At 37.6% G+C, this 20,888-nt stretch overlaps 1 protein-coding gene and 1 long non-coding RNA gene across 29 annotated transcripts in view; one reads left to right on the top strand and one right to left on the bottom strand.

Annotated features, from left to right (window-relative positions):
* Positions 1–15,779, top strand: part of HYCC1 (hyccin PI4KA lipid kinase complex subunit 1) — a 52,245-nt gene extending 36,466 nt beyond the window's left edge. For 8 of the 25 annotated variants that reach the window (XM_083468343.1, XM_083468344.1, XM_083468327.1 and 5 more), the window contains 6 exons: positions 564–679; positions 894–989; positions 1,775–1,891; positions 2,612–2,699; positions 3,998–4,157; positions 11,430–15,779. In XM_083468343.1, coding sequence (XP_083324469.1) covers positions 564–679; positions 894–989; positions 1,775–1,891; positions 2,612–2,699; positions 3,998–4,157; positions 11,430–11,980 — 1,128 coding nt within the window. In that variant the 3' untranslated portion in view covers positions 11,981–15,779. Of the gene's footprint in view, positions 1–547; positions 680–893; positions 990–1,774; positions 1,892–2,611; positions 2,700–3,997; positions 4,158–5,532; positions 7,906–8,310; positions 10,570–11,429 lie in introns of those variants that run through there. The other 17 variants (XM_083468331.1, XM_083468346.1, XM_083468329.1 and 14 more) reach the window with 9 other exon arrangements.
* The window catches only part of LOC310690013, a 48,788-nt gene that overhangs the window by 15,279 nt on the left and 12,621 nt on the right, over positions 1–20,888 (bottom strand). For 2 of the 4 annotated variants that reach the window (XR_014517780.1, XR_014517781.1), the window contains exon 4: positions 12,930–18,283. This is a non-coding gene — a long non-coding RNA (uncharacterized lncRNA). Of the gene's footprint in view, positions 1–995; positions 1,608–5,483; positions 5,594–12,929; positions 18,284–20,888 lie in introns of those variants that run through there. The other 2 variants (XR_014517779.1, XR_014517778.1) reach the window with 2 other exon arrangements.

The following is a 20,888-nucleotide window of genomic DNA, read 5'->3' as shown; positions in this document are numbered from 1 at the left end:
AAAAAATTTGATGTGTTTCAGTGAAACGTTTAGCACTGAAGTATAAGGACACATTATAGCAACAGACCCTCTTGCAAAGTTGGGTCTGTTGCCAAATCCCTAGCTGCAAGGGAAATTGGGAACATAGCACAAGTTGGGCTGAAGGCAGGAACTGAGCCTACCACACCCCCATGTTTTAGCTGGTTTTCTCCTGATGAGGCTCCAATATCAGAGGAAACTCCTGTTAAGAGGTCATTAGCTCTTTTTAAAAATAGTTTCACTTGGAATTGCACAGGGAAGAGTTCAGCTCCCCTTTCTAACCCACCTGTGCCAGTAAACTGATCTTGTTACCACTCTTAAGTTACTATTGAAGTGGCACAATGAATCTTCTGTACTATATTTTAGTGGCCTTTCCCCATTTTACTTATGAGTGTACTGCTTACCATGTAACATTCAGTTAAATTTTATACTTTTATGTTTGTCAACAATCAGATGTCTATTTTAGTTTCTTTGTGCTTTTTTAAAAAAATATATATTCAGTACTCCTGTTCTTAGTGATGTATTCAAGTATCTGTTTTTCTTAGCCTTCCAGTATTGGGTCAATGGCTCTTACTGAGGGTGCTCTATCTCAGCATGGCTTATCCAGGGTTGTGTATAGCGGACCTCATTTGCAGAGAGAGATGTTAACAGCACAAAACAGGTAAAAATGCATGCTGTTGCTTTCAGTCTTAGACAAAAAACCCACACTTGGCCACTTATCAACTAGCCTTCCATGTTATCTTCATATCCCACACTTAACAGAACTTTTAATAGTATAGTTTATATGTTTGTGGTATGTTCTTGATAACAGTTCATAATATGTATCAAGCCGTGTGTATTTTTTCAATGAATCAGAATTCTTTATTTGTTCATAGGTTTGAAGTATTGACATTCCTTTTGTTGCGTTACAATGCTGCCTTAAGCTATATGCCTGCAGTTTCTCTTCAATCTTTATGTCAAATCTGCTCAAGGTAAGTTTTCTTTCTTGGTTGAACTGAGAATAGTATTTTTAAATTGTAATCCTAAGGTGTCTGTTCCAGTCTGTAGAGCTTGGTACACGTTAAAACTCCAGTGGGTGATTTTTCATTTCTGGAAATGCATAAGCCAGCTGTTACGCAGGTTTGTCACCATTCTTAGGTGAAACACACAGGTTCCTTGGTACATGGAAAACAGTAATCTAAAAGAGGAGGGCAGGTGCTTCAAACAGTACTTTTGGATCCCAGCCCTAAACAGGATCGCTGTCTCTCCACATCTGGCCAGTGTAAAAGAATGATGGGTATGCAAGAGAGCTCCCTGTAGGGGAAGTCATATTCTTGAGAGGTAGGCGACCCTGCTCGTCACATTTAGCCCATAAGACTGATCCCAATAAGGATCTGCCCCATGGAGTCCAAACAATTCCCCACCCTGAATCAGTCAGATGTACACTCAAATTCCTAAGTTTAATTAATTGGTTTGTCAGACTATTGTATCCAAGGCAAAGCTCTTCAGGAATCCTGCTGGAATCTTTTATGAGTTGGATTGCTAATTGAACTTGATTTAATAGAAATTTGACCAGTTAAGAGCAATGTTTTGGTTTGTAGGAGACAACTCTGAAAAGATGGAATTGGCTAGTTAGATGTACTCTTATTTGACCTAAAAAAAGAACATGCATTTCAGGATTCTTTTCAACATAACAACTGCACACTATATTTCCTCTTTTTAACACACAATCAAGCAATCTAAAATAACAATACTAATACTAATTATATTATTTTAGGATCTGTGTTTGCGGATATCCTCGTCAACAAGTAAGGAAATACAAAGGCGTAAACAGCAGGATTCCAATTTCCTCTGAATTCATGGTGCAGATGTTAACTGGGATTTATTATGCTTTGTAAGTTCAGGAAATGTTATGTCCTATATTTTAAAAAGAATAGTACATTACTGGCTGGACAGTGTACATAGCGCATAATGCTCATTTACATGACAAGAGTCCAGTGATCCTACGGGTGTTGTCACAAAAGATTTTGGTTTCTGAAAGTTATATCTTACCTTTCTGTAAAACATAATGATTGATTCTAGAGGAATCTTAAGGCCTATGTCAGTGTGCCTAGAACTGTCTTTCCCAGGAAGGGGTGCAGCTTGGAACTGTTCTGCTCAGGTTCTGCTTGCGGAGCTTCCCATGGGCATCTGATTGGCCACTGATCTGATCCAGCAGGGCTGTTCTGATGTTCTTATGGAGCACCAGCCACATTTGAGTAAAGTTAGCATCTGGGCATCCAGAAGCAGTGGCAGACCAAGCAGCACTTTAGATGTGCTCCTTTACACCAGGTTTATCCAATTCCGGGTCCTTCCATTATCTCTGACCATTGGCCATGCTGGCTGGGGATCACCAGACAGAGTTAATGACTAGAAAATATGAAAATATCATCATAAATATCAGTGTTTTGAAATAGCTTCTATTATTTATTGAATATACTGTTGTGCATTTTATTTCTATTATGATAAATGATTCATCCAGATGGATTTATAATGAATAACGTGTATGGCTGTGATGTTGAAATGAATAATCATTATAATCAGTTCTGATTTTGTGTCTCTGCTAACTTTCTAGTTATAATGGAGAATGGGATCTAGCTCGTAAAGCAATGGATGATATTTTATATAGAGCACAACTGGAGTTATATCCAGAACCACTGTTGGTAAGCATCTTGTGTTAAATTCTTCTATAGCATTTGTACATTTTATTTAAAACATTTATATCCTGATTTCCCAGCTCATATGAACTTGCCAAAGTAATGTAAGCTAAATATTAAAAACAATCTTCTGTAACAATTAAAAAGCAAATCATAGGCAATGAGCTAATAAAACCTTCCAGAAAAAGATAAAATATTGGAGAAGAAAACAAATTGGACACTAGTCTGGCCAAGTATTTGCTAAAAACACAGGCAGAGTAGGAGCCAGATGGCTATCCTCAGAGAGGGAGCTCCATAACCTTGGAACTACTGTGGTAAAGGCAACCTCCCTCATTACCACCCTCCATACCTCTAATAGCAACAGGAGATACCAAAGTGTATTCACCAGTGATCCGAGTGGATGGGTAGCTTTATGTAGGAGGAGGTTGTCCTTTAAATAGCCTGGTTCTTGGATTTATAGGGTTCAAAAACTTATGAGTAGCTTTTTAAATTAGGACTGAAAATTGATTGGAAGCTCTAGATGTAAACTAGGACATGCAGAATCAAGGGCAGACATGCATTCTCCAGGAATATGTACAGTTGGCCTAAGCTATACAAACACACTCCTGGCCATGGCTGCCTAGCTTTCCAAGGGCAAAGCTGTCTCTAAAACAGGACAGCCCAACTCCATTTCTTTGGGCCTGGGAGTACATTTGGAAATCTAAAACTGTCGTTGGCAACACAAAATTCTCATTTCACAAGACAGTCTGGTGATGATCAGAACCCTTCCCAATAAAAGCACCTGGACACCCCTTCAAAAATACAATACAGAGACCAAAAAGCAAGCACCACCTCCTACATCAACCCAAAAAGGGCCAAAAACTATGTTAAGAACATTTGCAAATTGAGAGGGACAAGGGGCCTTGGTGGTTGCCACTGAGGTGCTGTAGTGTCCATGGATACAATATTGGGGACCCAAAGCCTAAGGCATAATAGTCTCTCAGTTTTTAAGAGCACACAGTAAATAGAAGCAAGGACTTCTGTACACTTGGAATGACAGTGGATAGTTAAAAGACAGCCAGGAGGGGGGAACATGATTATAAATGGACTTCTGCAACAGCTTTTAAGGCAAGTGTTCTCAGTCTGAATTGTTTACTAATCTTCTAAAGCCATAATTGAACAGATGGAAGTCAAACTGTTTTTTGTTTTGACTTTCATCATATCTATAGTGATGCTTTCCTTGGTACATATGAAATGTTGTTGCTTTAATTCAAAATCTGGTGTTAATGTTGAAAATTTATCACACCTTTTTGTTGATTTCTTAGGTTGCTAATGCAATAAAAGCTTCATTGCCTCAGGGTGCCATAAAATCTAGTAAAGAAGGTACAAAATGTATTCAGGTTGAAATTACACCTACTGCATCTAGAATATCAAGAAATGCAGTGACCAGCATGTCTATTCGGGGCCATAGATGGAAAAGGCATGGTAAGAAATGCAGTTAATGAAACTACAATTTATTAACTAAATTCTAGAAGTCAAGGCTTCCAGAATGTCATTAAATTGGCTGATGAATTAATTGTGTTATTTAATTTCTTTTATACAAAGAGATACTATGACTTCCTCTATCAGTACTCCATGCTTATTCAGTTTACCATTCATTATTCCTAAATTTTAATATGAACACTGCAAAATTAGTGTGGGTGTGCACCTCAGCTGCCTCTATCTAGAATTTCATCGTAACTGGAATTTTCATCCCAAGTTGAAAGCTTCTGTATATAATTTCGTTAAGAAGCAAAATAATAGATTGAATTCCCAAGAGTAAATTAAACTGTGTAAATTAAGATAACTAGAACTTCATTATTTTAAACAGTTTATCAAATCAGTGGTTTTTATTATAGTTATTTAGCTCTTAAAGTGTCCGTGTAGGTTTTGTGTTAAGAATATGTTGCAAAGCAGTAGCATCCCCATGTACAAGGCCTTTTACTTTCATTTGTTTATGGGATAGTCACTATGAAATTATTTCATCACAACTTTTGATCATTAGAATGGATCTTGAATGTGCCCTTCTCCCCAGTTGGGTGATCTGAGGCTTATTTCATCCTGCACAAAACAACACATTCTATTGAGAGAGAGAAATTAGGCATACTTAGTATAAAACAAGACAACATCTATAATATACAATATATTGAGGGGCAGGATCAAGATTTACTGGGATTTACCACTCACATAATGGATTTATATCCATTATGGATCAAAAAGTAGATTGATAAGCTTATCCTACCACTTCAGCAACCTTTGGACTGGGAACCTTTTCCCAATTTTATCTACGGATATAAAGTCACTGGAGAACCTATTAATAGTCCCAGTGATGTTTTCTGACTATCTTGGAGATCGGTGGAGTACACTTCAGTCCTATGGTTTAAAGCTCAATTTGTACAGGTTAGTGGTATCTGTTGTGATGAATCTGATCATACAGAGATGTTGCTATCTTCTAAATGAACTGCAGCAGAATGCTTTTTTTTTTTTTAACTACTACTAAGAAGTACATTTGATTGCTGATTTGGCTAGCTGCTGCTTCTGTTTTGTCTCCTCCTTGTTAAGAAACTGTTAAGAAAGATTTGGAGTGTTGCCCAAATTTCACTTATTTATTTGTTTAAGGCATTTCTATACAGTTTAAACCTTAGCATTTCTAAATTCTGTAACTTGCAGAATAATGGTCCAAGGACACGTAGCACTGCTTCCTTCTAACTAATACAATTTTGTATCTTTTTATGAAACTAAATATATTGATAGTCCAGAAAAGTTAAATACCTTGCACTTTTTAGAAACCAAACCATTCTTTAATATTGCCTTCCTGCAGGAGTCATACTTGATGATACAGGTGCTGAAGTTCACGAGTCAATGGTTAGGACAAGTGTTTGCTGCAGCAGATAACAGTAAGGAAAGAGGCTTGATAGTATTAGTAAAGCAACAGACTCCAATAAAAGATGAACAGTTACTTTGTTAAGAAGGACAATTATTTGCCAGGTATGCAAGTGTTGCTGCAGACTCCTAAGCGTTAGTAAATTGCGAGCTTTCAATTCAGGAAGGTGATGTCATGATATTGTGTAAAATGGGGGGGGGGGATTCTTTGTCTCCTGAAAGAGAACTTTTATAACTTAACTGTGTTTAAAAATAATCTAGAAGAAAATATTGGGGGTTTCCAGGCATTGACCTTCTCACCACAAAGGAAAACAGTGTTTTGCTTCAAAGCTTTGATTCAGAGTAGAAAAGAGGCATTTCCCTGTTCCATTGCAGTCATCTCCAATTAACTACCTCCTTTGCTACTTTGTGTCATTAACCAGTGTGCATGTAGGTGGCATCTACTTGGTCTCACTAAGCCTGCTACACCAACCTATTGCAACTGCCTAGAAGAACATAAACCCTACTGCTGCAACCTGACCACTTCACACAGGTGTGGGGCAAAATGATTTAGCAAAACATGTACTGTGGGCATTAAAACAGGAACTCCCAGATTATTAGAGGTCCAGATCAATGTCATAAACTCTCTATATGGAAACATGCCACTAAGTGGGAGAGATTTTCAGTGTTAGTAGAGGCATGGAATTTAGTTCCATGTGTTTCTGTAGAGAACACATCACATAGTTTTTAACTCAAGGATGGTAAACTTAGTTGGTCATTCATCAGGTTGCAGTTTTAGAATTTTAAAGATTTGGGCTTGGATTCTTCTCTCTCTCTGTGTGTGTGTGTGTGTATATTTTACAACAATAGCATTATTATTCTCATTTCCGATTAAGTTAATTTGCATAAGAAAAGTACAGCTCTAGTGAGTTCTTAATTTCTTGAGCATTGAGCTTGGGAAGCTATGCTCCATTACTTAATAAAGGTAAAGGTACCCCTCACCGTTAGGTCCAGTCACGGACAACTCTGGGGTTGCACGCTCATCTCGCTCTATAGGCCGAGGGAGCCGGCGTTTGTCCGCAGACAGCTTCCGGGTCATGTGGCCAGCATGACTAAGCTATTTCTGGCGAACTAGAGCAGCACATGGAAACGCCATTTACCTTTCCGTCGGAGCGGTACCTATTTATTTACTTGCACCCGACGTGCTTTTGAACTGCTTGGTGGGCAGGAGCTGGGACCGAGCAATGGGAGCTCATCCCATCGCGGGGATTCAAACTACCAACCTTCTGATCAGCGAGCCCTAGGCTCTGTGGTTTAGACCACAGCGCCACCCGCGTCCATACTTAGTAGCTTGAGAGAAATCAAATCAGATATCGGTGAGAGCAACATAGAACATGAATGCTTAGAAAAGGATGTCAATTCTCGTAAACGATGGTATAATGACACAAAGTGTATATGTGGATGCCAAAAAGGTGGTTAATTTTTAGCCAAGCCAATTTTATTGAATTGGCATGCTTTGAAGATCTCAAGTTCTGTATAAGAATGAAGAACTGGGACTTGGAACAAAATATTGGGGGTATATTCCCCAGCCCTAAAAGTACAGCAAGCAGCCTGGAACAGGAGCCTAGTAGTCCTGTTTAGTCCTTGCAGGAGTGGGGCAAAGGAAAAGGACTCCTTTTTGTGGTTCTTTGCTTCTTTTTCCTCCTTCCCACAGCTTTCCCTGCTCTGTTGAGAAGGGGCTTCCAGCCTGCAACCTGAGCATTTTAGAGATATATGGCAAGGATTTCTGATGAGCAGCAAAATGTATTGTTTTTCCTAAAACATCCCTATGTAGTACCATGGAGGCAGGGTTTTTAAAAATCTTTGAGTTCATGTTTCCCTAAACTAATCCCACTTCATTGTGAGCTGTTAGGGGTTTGAGCAGGATGGTGTTCTCTCGTTCCCTACCTTCCATGTTCCACACAATCTGCTAGACATCTGGTTCCTTTTATACCCCCCTTTCTCCCCATGTAAGCTCAATTGTCCTCAACATTTTTGGGGAGTTTTGAATCTCCAGTGGTGTGCATTTGGGTTACTCTTGGAGTTTTACAATTCTTCATTTATTTTAATATAGGATTCTCCTAGTATATAGAAACCATATAGAAACCATACTTTTTTTTTATTGTCCTGTTTCGCTTTGAAACTGATAGGCACTTGATTCCCTGAATTTGATATAAAATGGAACGATTATAATTTTTATTTTTAATCAATTGACCTCAAAACTGCTTGGCTCCCAGCTCTTCAATATTTTCAATCCTGTCTTCCTAAAAACACTTGCTGACTTGTAATTGTTGTTGTTGTTTAGTTGTTTAGTCGTGACCGACTCTTCGTGACCCCATGGACCAGAGCACACCAGGCACTTCTGTCTTCCACTGCCTCCCGCAGCCTGGTCAGGCTCATGTTTGTAGCTTCGAGAACACTGTCCAACCATCTCGTCCTCTGTTGTCCCCTTCTCCTTGAGCCCTCCATCTTTCCCAACATCAGGGTCTTTTCCAGGGAGTCTTCTCTTCTCATGAGGTGGCCAAAGTATTGGAGCCTCAGCTTCACGATCTGCCCTTCCAGTGAGCAATCAGGGCTGATTTCCTTAAGAATGGATACGTTTGATCTTCTTGCAGTCCATGGGACTCTCAAGAGTCTCCTCCAGCACCTTGTAATAGTATTCTTTAAATAGTATTGTACAAGTATTGACTTGTAATAGTATTCTTTAAAACAGAAATCATCTGTAAAACTCTAACATAAAAATACAGTGTCTTTCTTTTATATTTATTGTTCTAACTGCTTGATTTTAGAAAAGGAAAAATATATTCTGAGACTGTAAATACATTATGGGTGATTTGGAGAGTAGACTCATTGAAATAATGGACTTCACTGGGTCTATTCTGAGTATGACTTAGTGCCATAGGGTGATAGCCAGCTATCTGAATCTTTGAGGTTAAGATTCCAGTTAATCAGAGTCAAAATGCTGTAGAAGGACAAAATGTAATTCTGTGTTTCTTTTCTTTAGTGTGCCAGTTCAGCTTTTTAAATGTGCTATTAAAGTAAAAAAAACCCTATGAATTACTGAATACTGTGACTAATGTTGCAAAGATGTGTTAAGCCTCTGTTTTTCTATATGGTTTTCAGGGTGCTTAACTTGTAAAAATGCAGTTGATGATGCAGCTCTTTCCAGTACTGCCCATCTCCCTTCCACTGATTGAACTTTCAAAATCTGATTGGACAGTGTCTATGTATTTTTGTAGTCTGTTCATTTTCCATTTAGACTGAGCATTCCATTTTGTTATAAAGCTCATGACCTCCTTATGACCTTTAGATAGTCAGGCCCTGTTTTGTTCCAAATTTGGTTGAATCTATTGCCCTCATTTTTTCCCTTTTAATGAAGCTGATTCTACTAGTCGCGTTGGCCCCCAATAATCATTCAACACTTTTTAAAAACTCTTTAGTTTTTGTCTGTCCAACAACCAGCAGGACCTCTTAGTTATTTTAAGTTGCTCAGCAACACAAAGGGCCAGTAAGTTTTGCATGCTAATATAGTAAAGTTCAACATTCACTTGTGCTACAAGTGTACTATGGTGCTGGTATTTGTTACTGCTTTCCCCTTAGAAGTGATGTAAATGGCAACAGAAAACTTCCAAAATGTGTGATAGAAGTTGTGCAGATCAAGTGTTAAATGTGCATAAAGAAGCCTTCATAGATTAAGGCAATCATGACAGCAGTGCAACTAACTGTTTCTTCCTCAGTTTAATACCATATTCTTCCTATAACAAATCAAGGTTGGCAGCGTGAAGATCCACAACACAAAGGACTTGTAATATTCGGCTGAAATATCACTTATTGGCAATTTTTAGGATTCATTTTTTACTGATGTTTTATAGTTTTCTTTGTAACATTATTTATCGTTTTCTTAAGCTGCCATGAGTGTTTCATAATAAAGGTGTGATACAAATGTTAGAAATTATTTTACTAATTTGGGGAAGATTGACAGCCTTTTTATGATCTTTTATACAGTCTGAATGCTCATGTACCTACCCAAAGAAACAGGGCTTAAATAGGGATCAGTCCACAAGGGGATGGCCCATATGTTGAAGCCCAGAGGGAGACAAAGGGGAGATGTCACATATGCCTGGCTTCAGAAAGGTTCAAAATATTTTCTGTAAAAACATTTAGCATAGTGAATCTTCATATGTAGGATAAATGTCAATTTTATGTAATGTAAAATTAATACAGAAATAATGTTGATTACAATACAACTCTGTGAGTCAGATAATTTCCAATATATTATGGTGAAACCTACAAGGAATTTACTTTATTATGCTGTTTCTGGATTTATTATAGTTTACTTTTACATGATAACTTTAGAGTAAATGTATTTATTTACGTATTTACTACAGTAGCAGCAGCTGACAGGTAAGACATGGGCTATAATTGAAATGTCTAGAATTTCATTTTTAAATGTTCTAGTGGCAGCAGAATCACTTTACTCTCAGAAATAATGTATGCCCTTCCTACTAATATTGCTAAATAATAGGACAGTAAGCAAAACATCTGACTTCATAACATTCAGCCTTCTAGTTTTGTCAGATTTGTCTTTTTTTTTCTTTTGTCTCCATGTTTTTGTTTCAGCCATTTTTTTTGTTTTGTCTTATCCATTTTTTAATTCTAGAACAACCAGATAATGCTAATGACACTACTGAATCGGGCAGCTTTGTCATACCCGAGATTAGTGTTACAAATGTGACTGGAGAGAGAACCGGGAATGGGGAAAAAAGCAGAGCACCAACAGAGAATGATGCTCAGCATATACAGGGTGTGCAGGAAGCACCTACAGATCCTAGAGTTGACAGCAAAGGCATGCCAGAGATCAGGAGGCAAAAATCTGTAAGAAAAATTATGGAGGATGGAATAAGCTCACCTGGCAGAGTGCAGTTTTAGCAGAGCACTTTGTAGCTACACTCAGAAGGTATCGATTGAAAGGGTCACTGCTGCATGTTTGGAAGATTACAGTATACAATAAATATATTTGCATGTTACCTTGAATAAAACACAAGTGCATGCTTTGCACATAGAAAGGATCTTTGTGCTGAATACATTGTTAGCATGCTGGTAGTTCTTAAGTTTTAGCTTGGGAAACCACACTGAGAGACTTCAAATTGGTGGGCAATTGAGTTATTTTTAGATCAGTACTAATCTTTTAGCTATACAAAGTCACTTAAGGAAAATTTTCTTCGAAATGTACATAAACCATGTCAGTTCATCCTATTTTTTATTTTTATCATTTTAAATCTTTGCAGCCATGAGAGCTAATACTCCAGTGTGTAAGGTTTCTAGACTTCTCCTTAAACAACTTTGTACTGCAGAATGTGACCTTTCAGTCCTTGAAATATAAGCACTGTTGGGTTTGCTAAAATTTGAGAACCTGCAGGTGATGCCGTATTGGCTTTTATGGTGCCCTGATTATCTAGCGCCATGATTGATTCGCTATGCAGATAGTATGTAGATGCCTTTGCACATATTTGGAATAAATATCTTTCTGTAATATATCTAACATCTTTCTAATCTTTTGCATGAATAATGAGTGCTTTTTAAAATTGCTACAAAATGAGATTATAAGCATGCTTCTAATAAATTTACTTTACTATTCTGATATAAATTCTACTGTACACTTTTTGTCAATTTGAGATGATTGGTAAGTTTCCTATCCTCTCCTTAATCTTTTGCTTTGTGCTAAGAAATGCCAAAATCTTAACAGTACTGGATGCAATCACTTGCAAAACGTAGTTGAGTAAATTCATATGTTAATTGTCATCTTTTTCTATGCAGGTAATGAACTAGGCATTCCAGAAGAAGAACTGATTGAAGTGTCTGAAGTTGATGAGGGTTTTTACTCTAGGGCTCCTTCTACCACAAATCATTCTGCTTTCAGCAGCAACAGCAGTAACAAGACTCAGCTAAGCAAGAGTCAGCGGAGGTCTGGAGGAAGCAAGGTTGGAGGAAAGGAAAAAGAAACTGTTGGTGAAGCCTACAAAGATCATCTGTCTCGTAAACAAAACCAGCGAGCAATGAGTGAGAATTTAGAGCTTCTGTCTTTAAAGAGACTGACCCTGACTAGCAGCCAATCTCTGCCTAAGCCAGGCAGTCATAGTTTGGCTAGAACTAGCACTACTCTTTTTAGCAAATCCTTTGAGCAGGTCAGTGGTGGTGTAGTTCCAAATAATCACCACAGTGGCACAGAAGCAAACAGATTTTCAGTCTGTAGTCTGCAAGAGGAGAATCTGATTTTTGGAGCCGACAGAATAGAACTTCCTATTTCAAGCAAACAGCCAAATCAGCAACGACCACCTACCATCAGCATAACTTTGTCAGCAGACTAAGGAGCACCTGACTAATTTGTCAGTATAAAAGAGATTCAGTTGCTAGTACTATAGCCCTGGTACCCTTTTTAAAAAAAAATCTTTTGAGATATCTTTAAAGATTTTCTTAGCTGAAAATAATGTCTAAATTGCAAATTTTAAGGATTGCAGTGTTTAAAAAGAATAGGGTAGACAATTCTAAGTATTTTATAATAATGATGTCACAGTCTTTAAGATTCTTAATTTGAGGATTGACATTTGTAATGGTACTACAATAAGGTTTGTACTGAAAATCTAATACATGATGAACCTGTACCAGGGAAATTTTTAAAATATGGGTTGTGCTGCTTGTGCAAGCTTCAGTTACATGTTTTTGGTGAACAATGGGTTGCAATCCAGAATATATGTGCCATTTTACTACAAGAGGATGCTTTTTTATATTCAACAAAGCAATTTTAGGAGTCCACTCAATGCAGTAGCTTGTAATGAAAAAAACATATTTGGAAATAAATCAGAATTCTGGATAGAGGTCATTGTGTAAAGTCTGAAACATTGAAATCTATGTTTTCTGGTTTCTGAAGTCACCTGCAACAAACATTTTTCAAAATATAGTGTGTATATCTGATCCATAGAGGCGGAAATGAAGCTTTGTATCTTTTTAGGCACACTAGCCCTATTCTTGTATTTAAAACACATGCAAAGATCGAAGATTTGTGCTGAGCTGCCCCCTGGTGTGTTTGACCCAGCTGCTATTCACCTGTTGAATGCCACATGTGTATGCGGACTTAAATAACATGGAGCTCAATTCTTGTATTGTCCTATCTGTACACCGTGATTGTGGTGGTACACAGATCAGTATATTGTGCATGTACATCTCAACGTAAGCTTGAAATGCAGTGCACAAGCAAGCATGAAGCAGGATGGTGTGACCCTAATTCTTCCCATTTCATCTCCATTTCAAACATCAGCACAGGGCAGCTTGTTTACATGACAGGTGAATTCATAAAGCGACAAACTTTCCTTCCCTACTCAGAGCCTGCAAATCAACACAAGAAACATTGGTTTCCAGTTTCTACTGAGTTGTTAGGTTTGAACAAAATCATGCATCTTGAAGGTTTCAGAAGCTTTAATATTTCAATTAAAGTAAAGTATGGCAGTAGATTAGCTGTTTATATCGTCACTCATTTCTTGCATTAAGCCAGTCTTATGAGTTGCATCTCATTAAAATGGTGAGCCTTATTTATATGGGTAGTGGGCTGTGTTGGAACAGATGTACCCATTAAATATTTTGGAGGGGCAAATTAGTATTTGTTTTTGTTTACCTGAAAGTATAAAATGACAAACCTGATATTGGTACAATGATTTTTTTAAATGATCTTGTTACAGACTTCAAGGCCATTTCCATGGGCTTCTGTGAAAGGTGTTTCTGTTCATGGGGGTATGTTGTGAAACCTCCCACTTCTGCACTCCCCCAAAAACTAGATTCAGATGGACTTTTTGGAGATTGTTGGTTGGGTGTGAGAGTGGGGAGAAGGGAGGAATCAATGGCACACCACAGTGTAAGCTGGAGTGCCTTGTGTTTGTTTATGGAATCTGGCCCCAAGGTGTAATCTCCAAGTGTAACAATAGCTGTATCTATGTGTCCTCCCATCCTCTCTAGTTAGTATTAAATTTCAGCTGAAGTACATTTCAACTCAGAACTGCCTTGTGCTTCAACTCTCTTGTGCTTCATTAGCTTTATGCTTTAAGTCACAAGCAGCTGAAAACCTTGTGAACATAAGGGCTGGATATAAAGTAAAAATATTAGTTAGATCAAACTTAAGTAAGTTCCATTGATTTCAATGGGTATCGTCAGAAATTGTACCATCAATTCAAAGGGATTGTCTTCTCTTAATTTCTAGAAAGCTAAATTCTCTAACCAAAATCAGCAGCTTTTATCTAACTAAACTAGACAGTTTCAAAAAAATCTTTTTCCCCCCTCAACAGAATGAAATTTAAAAACTCGTGGGCCTATATTTTGTTTAATCACTGATTTACTTATTATAACAGTATTATACTTGACCTTTTACAAGGGAAGCATCTACAGTTTTCACCATATTTTACTGGCTTTTAATATTTTATCTAGTATAGGCAGAAGAGAATAACTTTTATACAGGAATATATAGCCATTGTAAATTAAAGTGAGCTAAACTTCTTCCTATGACTATTTAAAATGCCATGATACAATATTATGTTTTTAAAAAATGTTTACAGTGATGTAGTTTTGGAACAGTAGTTGATACTTTTGTTTTAATGAAAATGTTTTGGGTTTTTTTGCACATTTAAGTAATCTTGTTCTAGAATTACACCATAAACTGCCAGAAAGGTTAAAATAACATATATCTACAAACTTCAGTTGGCAATCAGGCTTGTTGCTCAAAGTAACTTTGAAATAGGATATATGGCAGTTTTCATATTTCCTCCATGCATACACCCCGATACAAGAAGAGATTTTCTGTAGATGTGCAGTTATATTTATATATGATCCAAAGTACAGCTGGAGTGGACAGCTACAGAACTCAGGCATACTTAAGTATGGACAAAATCAAAGACAGACAGGCATTTTGATCAAAAACAGTTCTTCATAAATATAGTTAGCCTTCAAAGGCAACTTGCACTTTTATAAGCCATGAAAGGGTGATTTGTATAATCCTACCTATATGGAATACTGATTTGGAATATTTTAAATAATTCTCATAAAATTGACTCTTTTCCCCACTCTGGCCTTATGATACAAGTATTTAAACTGCACAATCTGTAAAGTATGGTGGCCATATTCTCTTTAACTTTGTCCCAGCTTGCTCAGAATGCCTACTATGATCTTGGACCTGGAAAAATTATCACATAACCATGAGGCTTATAATGCCTGGGACCTTTAGACTTGTATAACAGAATTAGTGACTGGCAGTTTCCATTCTGAAATAACACTGTGTTGCTCACTTTCACATTTCAAACCAGCTCTGGAATATAAAAGCTACTTTTGCTTTGTTAGATAATTACATTTTATCAGTACTGAAACATTCTTGTGGGACAACTGAAAACTAGGCTTCAAAAAGATTTGCTAAATGTTTTAGGGAGGTTGCTTCTGTGACTGGATGAATGTTATCTACTATTTAAATTACAAAATAGAAACATTTCATTACTTACACACACACACACACACACACACACACAAAAAAAAAACCTGTACTTGGTTCATTTATTGACTCATTGCTGAGTTTGAATTCTGATCAAAGTCAGTTGAACTAACACTTGTCCCATAGTGAGACAATTATAACATAGTTGGGTTGCCTTTGTTAGACTTTGCTGTGGTGGCAAATAGTTGTTTTCTTTAAAAGAAATTAACATTAATGAAAAAATTGAAGACCGCAACTTGGGAAGAACAAGTACTGAAAGATTTTAGCAATCTTATTGAGGGAGCCAGCCTTTGATCAGATACATAAAATTTATGAATGTATCTTTCAGTGATGGGCACATATTTTTCATGTTTTGGTTTTTAAATGGGCTAGATTTCTTTCTCTGAATCTTTACTGCATCCTTTTGCATAGTTCCACTTTTGAAAACAATTGGCTCTATGTATATTTTTAATAACTTGCTTATTACAGGGAAGACTTAACACCAGTTGATACATTGTTCCTTAACAATATGAGAAAGATTAAATTAAGTGTGCCACTTTCTCTTTTGTACTGTTGTTTGTGAATATTTTCTGTTTTGGCAACAAAATGCTTGTTTTGTATAGTTTAATAAATAAATTGCTTATCTAGAATTCACATTCCTAAAATAAGGAGTCTGGTGTTTGTTTTAAAAAAACAACAAGGGTCTTGGTTTCTGAGATTATGTACACTGTGAATACTTACATGTATATTGAAATCATGCTTCTTGGTTGTGGTGTGGTTTTTGAAATTGTAGCCAAGACAGATTCCGATATTCAGTATTTACCACTTTTAAAATGCAATTAAAGTATGACCACAAATACCATACCTTATTTAAACCATGCCTATTAATACTAATATATATATAAAACATCCTTTGTATTTCTGTTGTCAAAGCCTCACATATATAAAGCAAATACAACCTCCAGTATGTTACTACTGGATCAGAATTTCATAATAATTTGTGAACCCACTAGCAGTGGTGCAGGAGGGAATCAGACTGAAAATAAGAGACACGAGACTAGAGTTTCTATTGAAATAAGACTACTTTATTTACAGAATACAGAATAGTAAGTTTGGTGTGGCACAGCGCAGGGATCTGATCATTGAGCTCATTTGCTGGTTGATGTGTTTTACTCAGTGCAATTGCCAGATCCACTAGGAATTGGGGGTTACAACTTTCAACAGAATTTTACCTCATCAGTTGTTACTACTGCTCTTGTATTAGAATTTTATCCTTTGTGGTTAACCCAATTGGGTGGTTCTAAGATGGCTAAATTGTGAGTAAACTTTTGAGCCTTGATCTTTCTGTTTCCTTTCCCCAAAGTTTTTATATTCCTGGTAAGAACTGTAATTTAGCATTTCCCTCCTGTGCAGCTGCATCCATTTTTCTTAAGTTCATGCAATTGCATAAAGTAAAACCAATGGGTAAAATAAATTCCAATCTTCATGGTTTGAAGCACAAAAGAGACTAAGATGAATGTAGGATTTCTTCTCAAAAACACTTCCTAATGTGGTAAAAATTGTTCCTTCTTACCCCAGTACTTTCTTTGCAGTATTACTAGGCTAAAAAGATTGTATGATTAGTGCACATGCTAATGGACAAAAAAAATGTGATGATTACATGAACTTTTTGTTATGTAAGCAGCTACTGCCGGGGCTGTGGAGAGAGTTTAATTCTCCCCCCATCCAGTCAGGATCCCAACTAAAATCACCTCCCAACTATCTGCAGCTTCTTGAGTTGAGTTGCTCCTAGTAAAGTCAGAAGCTCTTGACCCTTTGGGTATCGGATGATTTAAGTCATAGATGTTCAGCCTGTGAAACAGATGGCACAGTTCACTGGCAGGGACAAGATGAATTGTAGGCCTGACCTGTAAGGCTGCACCCTTCTGCACTGTTCCTTGGCTCAGTAGACCAGAGGCAAAACCACATCAAGGCACCAAAGGATGCATATTCTAGAAATGATGTCAAATGGACAGCCACTTGCCAAATGGATGACCAATGTTTTATGTAAACTAGATTAGGAAGAGTTGCTTATTAAAAGGTGGCCTGTAATGGTGGTATTAAATTTATATATTCCAACCGATCACAAAGTATGTAAGGCCCCTTAATTTTAAGTGTGAGAGTTGCCCTAAAGCAGGCACATCCAACTCTCTATAGAGACTGCATTCTACTCCCAGTATAAAACTGGCAGTGATCTACCTATTGTCTTTTTTCTTTTTTTTTTTAGAGTGGAGGGCCCACAGTTGTTGAGCTTTGTGGGGGGAGGACTGACCAGAGTTGTTGAGCTTTTTTATGATGGAAAGCCCAGAGTTGTTCTGGCAAATTTTCTTTGTTTTCTTTCATTTCAATAAGCAGTTTTGGGTAAATAGGGAAAAACAACAACTCAATAGTGTTCCTTGTTTCTTAAGGACGTAATTGAAAATGCTAATCTATGTGAAGGTGAGTGACAATTGTGTCAAGACTGCAGTGTTTTTACAACTGCAGATGTTCTATGTGGATAGTTGTGTGTATGCAGGAAGCGAACATTTGTGCAAATGTCCAGTCTGACAGGATTTGCTGATGTACAGTCTGGGTTTCATTCAGGACAGAGGGTTGGATTCAGACTTGTTGCACTAAGTTCCCAATGAAATCAAAGGGACAAGTTAACCATCACTCAGGTTCCACTAAAATCTATGGGACACAAGTTCAGTTACTTTAAGTCTGAACCCAAATCAAAGGAACTAAGTTGGTCTAGAAGATATTGAAAAATGTATTGGCTGAACATGTTCCAGTTGGTCTCTCCAGGGAAATCATGTGGGAGAAAGAAACCAAGAGCATGCATGCAGTGGGCGGAAAGCCATCCAGCCTCATGTTCATGTACCCTTTCACCAAATGGTTTCATAAATGGAAACAAAACTTGTGTAATTCCATCTCTTAAGAAAGGGCAGGTGCACATGGAAGCCCATTCACATGGATACCTATTTCTAGATCATTTACCTTGCATGAGAAGTTGCACTGGATGAGGATGAGGGGCATGGGCCAGGCAAACTGCTATACTTACCTGAAAAATAGTGTATGAGCTGTCTCTCCAGTGGATTTAAACACCAAATGGGAGTCCATTTTGCTGCATCTCGGGTAACAACACTGATTTCTTAAAGAATGAGATGGGTGATGAACAGTCTAAATTCTCTTTCTTTATAGTTGAGTAATGTGTCTGATGTTCTGTTTCATTTTGCAGAAAGCACTCCCCCCCCCCCAATTTTCCTCTTGCAGAAAGCATCCCAAAACAACAGTGGAATGCTGAGTAATCAGATGTGATTAGAACTCATCCTATATTTATTCCAAAATGTGTTCCTGTAACATCACAAGACACTACTATAACTGGTACTCCACAGCTCAAATTCCCGGCCTGAACTATGCACTTCTTGAGCACATGCGTTTTGCTTTGTGGTAATCCTGCTTTTGCGTCAAAGCCAGGATTAGAATGAACAAACAGGTGAGGAAGAAAGCAAAGCAAAGGGAAATTAAAATTAGAACAAGATCTTCTAATGTGCAAAACATAAGCCATCTGGGGATTTTAACTTGGTTTTAGATTCTTAGCTATTGGGGAGCTGCCCAGGATACTAGTGATTGCTAAGGATTGTAGAACACTGTAAATCTCTACACCAAATTGCACTAGAGGGGATTATTTAAAATTGCTCTAACAATTTAGATAAAGTTGTCATTAGTGTCTAATTAAACTAATTCTTAGATGTTGTGCAGAATGGACTCCTTTCCATTAGTGCATAAGTAGTTCAGTATTCATGAAACCTGAGTGTGTACAAGCTAGCCTACTTTACGAAGGGGAAATGAATATTCACTGCACTGCTCACTTCGGCCTCACACTCGGCATAGCTGGCATGTGGCTATCAGAAAGTTGCCTTAAGGGAATGTAGGCCTCAAGCTCATATGGGTCCTCACCTCTGATGTAATCCTCCCATGTTCTAGTCAAATTTCACAACATTTCTACTGCTTATAGCCACTCCAAAACCCGATATGGGAATTTTCCTGTTCCCCCAGTTCAAGCCTCTTCCAGAAGTTAAAATAGTGGTTGCTGCTATTACTGCCCCTTCCATGTTGCTGTTTGTTCTTTTTGTGCTTAATTGCTAATTAGAGCCTATATGCCAATTTATTCCTGTATGTATAGGCACAAATACATGAGCCAAAATGCACTGCCCAGTTTCACTGCTGACAATAGGGCCTATAGCAGGCCTGACTAGCCTATGGCTGCCCAAATATTGTTGGCCTCCAGCTCCCATAAGCCCCAGGCAACAAGGCCAATGGTCAGAGATGACTTCATCTGGAGGGCCTTGATTAGTCACCCCAGCCTACAGAGTTCCTTACAGCTGGAGCAGAAAGTGTCGGGTTAGTATGACAAAAACGAGGAGCTACACAGAGCATGTGAGTTTTTTCTGCGCTGTTTATAAGCTTTCCATCCACCTGCATTCTCCTATCCCTTCTCCTGGATCCACATCACAACAGCAAGAGACTTCCTTAGTCCAAAGTAGAAAAATTGCTTTTTCCTACAATGCTTTCTGAGTGATGCATTCCAATGAGGGGTAGGACTTCCAAGACCCCCAGCACTTATATCCACTTCTAAAGAAAGTGTCCATTAGATTAGCTTTTAAAATATGTATTCAAAAAGAATACAGAAACCCATCATATATTTTGAAAAACTAAAATTAACATTTGAAATCATCAGATTTGAAATCACTGGATTGAAAGATTCCAAACAGGTGCTTTCCCTGATTAAAATAGATTTTGTTGTAACCGTCATACAAGGATAGCCTTGCCATTTTGTTTAAAACCATACTGAACGCTGCAGCACAATGTTTTGATGCCATATGGAAATATAAAAATGCACAGCAGCTGCCAGCTCTTAAGCTGAATAGATGGAAACTTTTCATGTTGGCTTGAGAAGTTTCCCAGTGGATTAATCTATGTAGCATCAAATCACCTCACAGTATCAACTCATTGTACTATAGGGGGGGGGTCACATGAGACAGAAAATACTTTCTTTTTGACTGCGTGAAACTCATTGCCAATATTGTCACAAAACTCAGTATGCCATTTCTATATGCATGTTTCAGACACTATTCATTTTGTCCAAAACCATTTTTCTTTTGCAGCACATGATGAACTTGAGTCAAACAATGCTGTGTGCAATAAATCCCCCACCCCCATCTTGTATGCCTGGTATATAATGTGTCTTAAGAACACTGGTTATGACTAATTTCTACGGCACATGAGCTGGTAAATAAATGAAACTTGTGTACTTTTTAACACTAATATCCTTTTTAACAAGCAAGGGTATTTGCTGCACTATAATTATTGGAATCTGGTTATCATAATAATGATATATTAACAGCTAGAGAATCTTTAATTTCTTAAATTACAAAATATGTGGAACAGACAGTACTGGGCTGAAATCTAATCCATTTGTATAAACAGAAACCATTGCTTTTTTGTGTGGTGCGAAAACTTGTTACAATGGCTAATTATGGTTTGCAATTACTTTTTGAGCACTCTGTAATTTTGGTCTTAGATAAGGGTATAAAGGGAATTTTCCGCATATTCATATGCTGATGGTAGCTGCATTTCTTATAATATAACCTCAGCTTTCTGGAACTTCCTTATCTAAATTTTCCCTGTGGGGAAGAGGGGGGGGGGATATTCAAATGAGTCTCTCCCATCCCCTTCCTTCCCCAACTGCTGCT

This window comes from Podarcis liolepis (assembly GCF_965112155.1).
Source record: "Podarcis liolepis genome assembly, chromosome: 12".
Taxonomy (NCBI): domain Eukaryota; kingdom Metazoa; phylum Chordata; class Lepidosauria; order Squamata; family Lacertidae; genus Podarcis; species Podarcis liolepis.
Note: the sequence above shows the minus strand (reverse complement) of the source record. Positions and strands in the feature narration are given on the sequence as shown.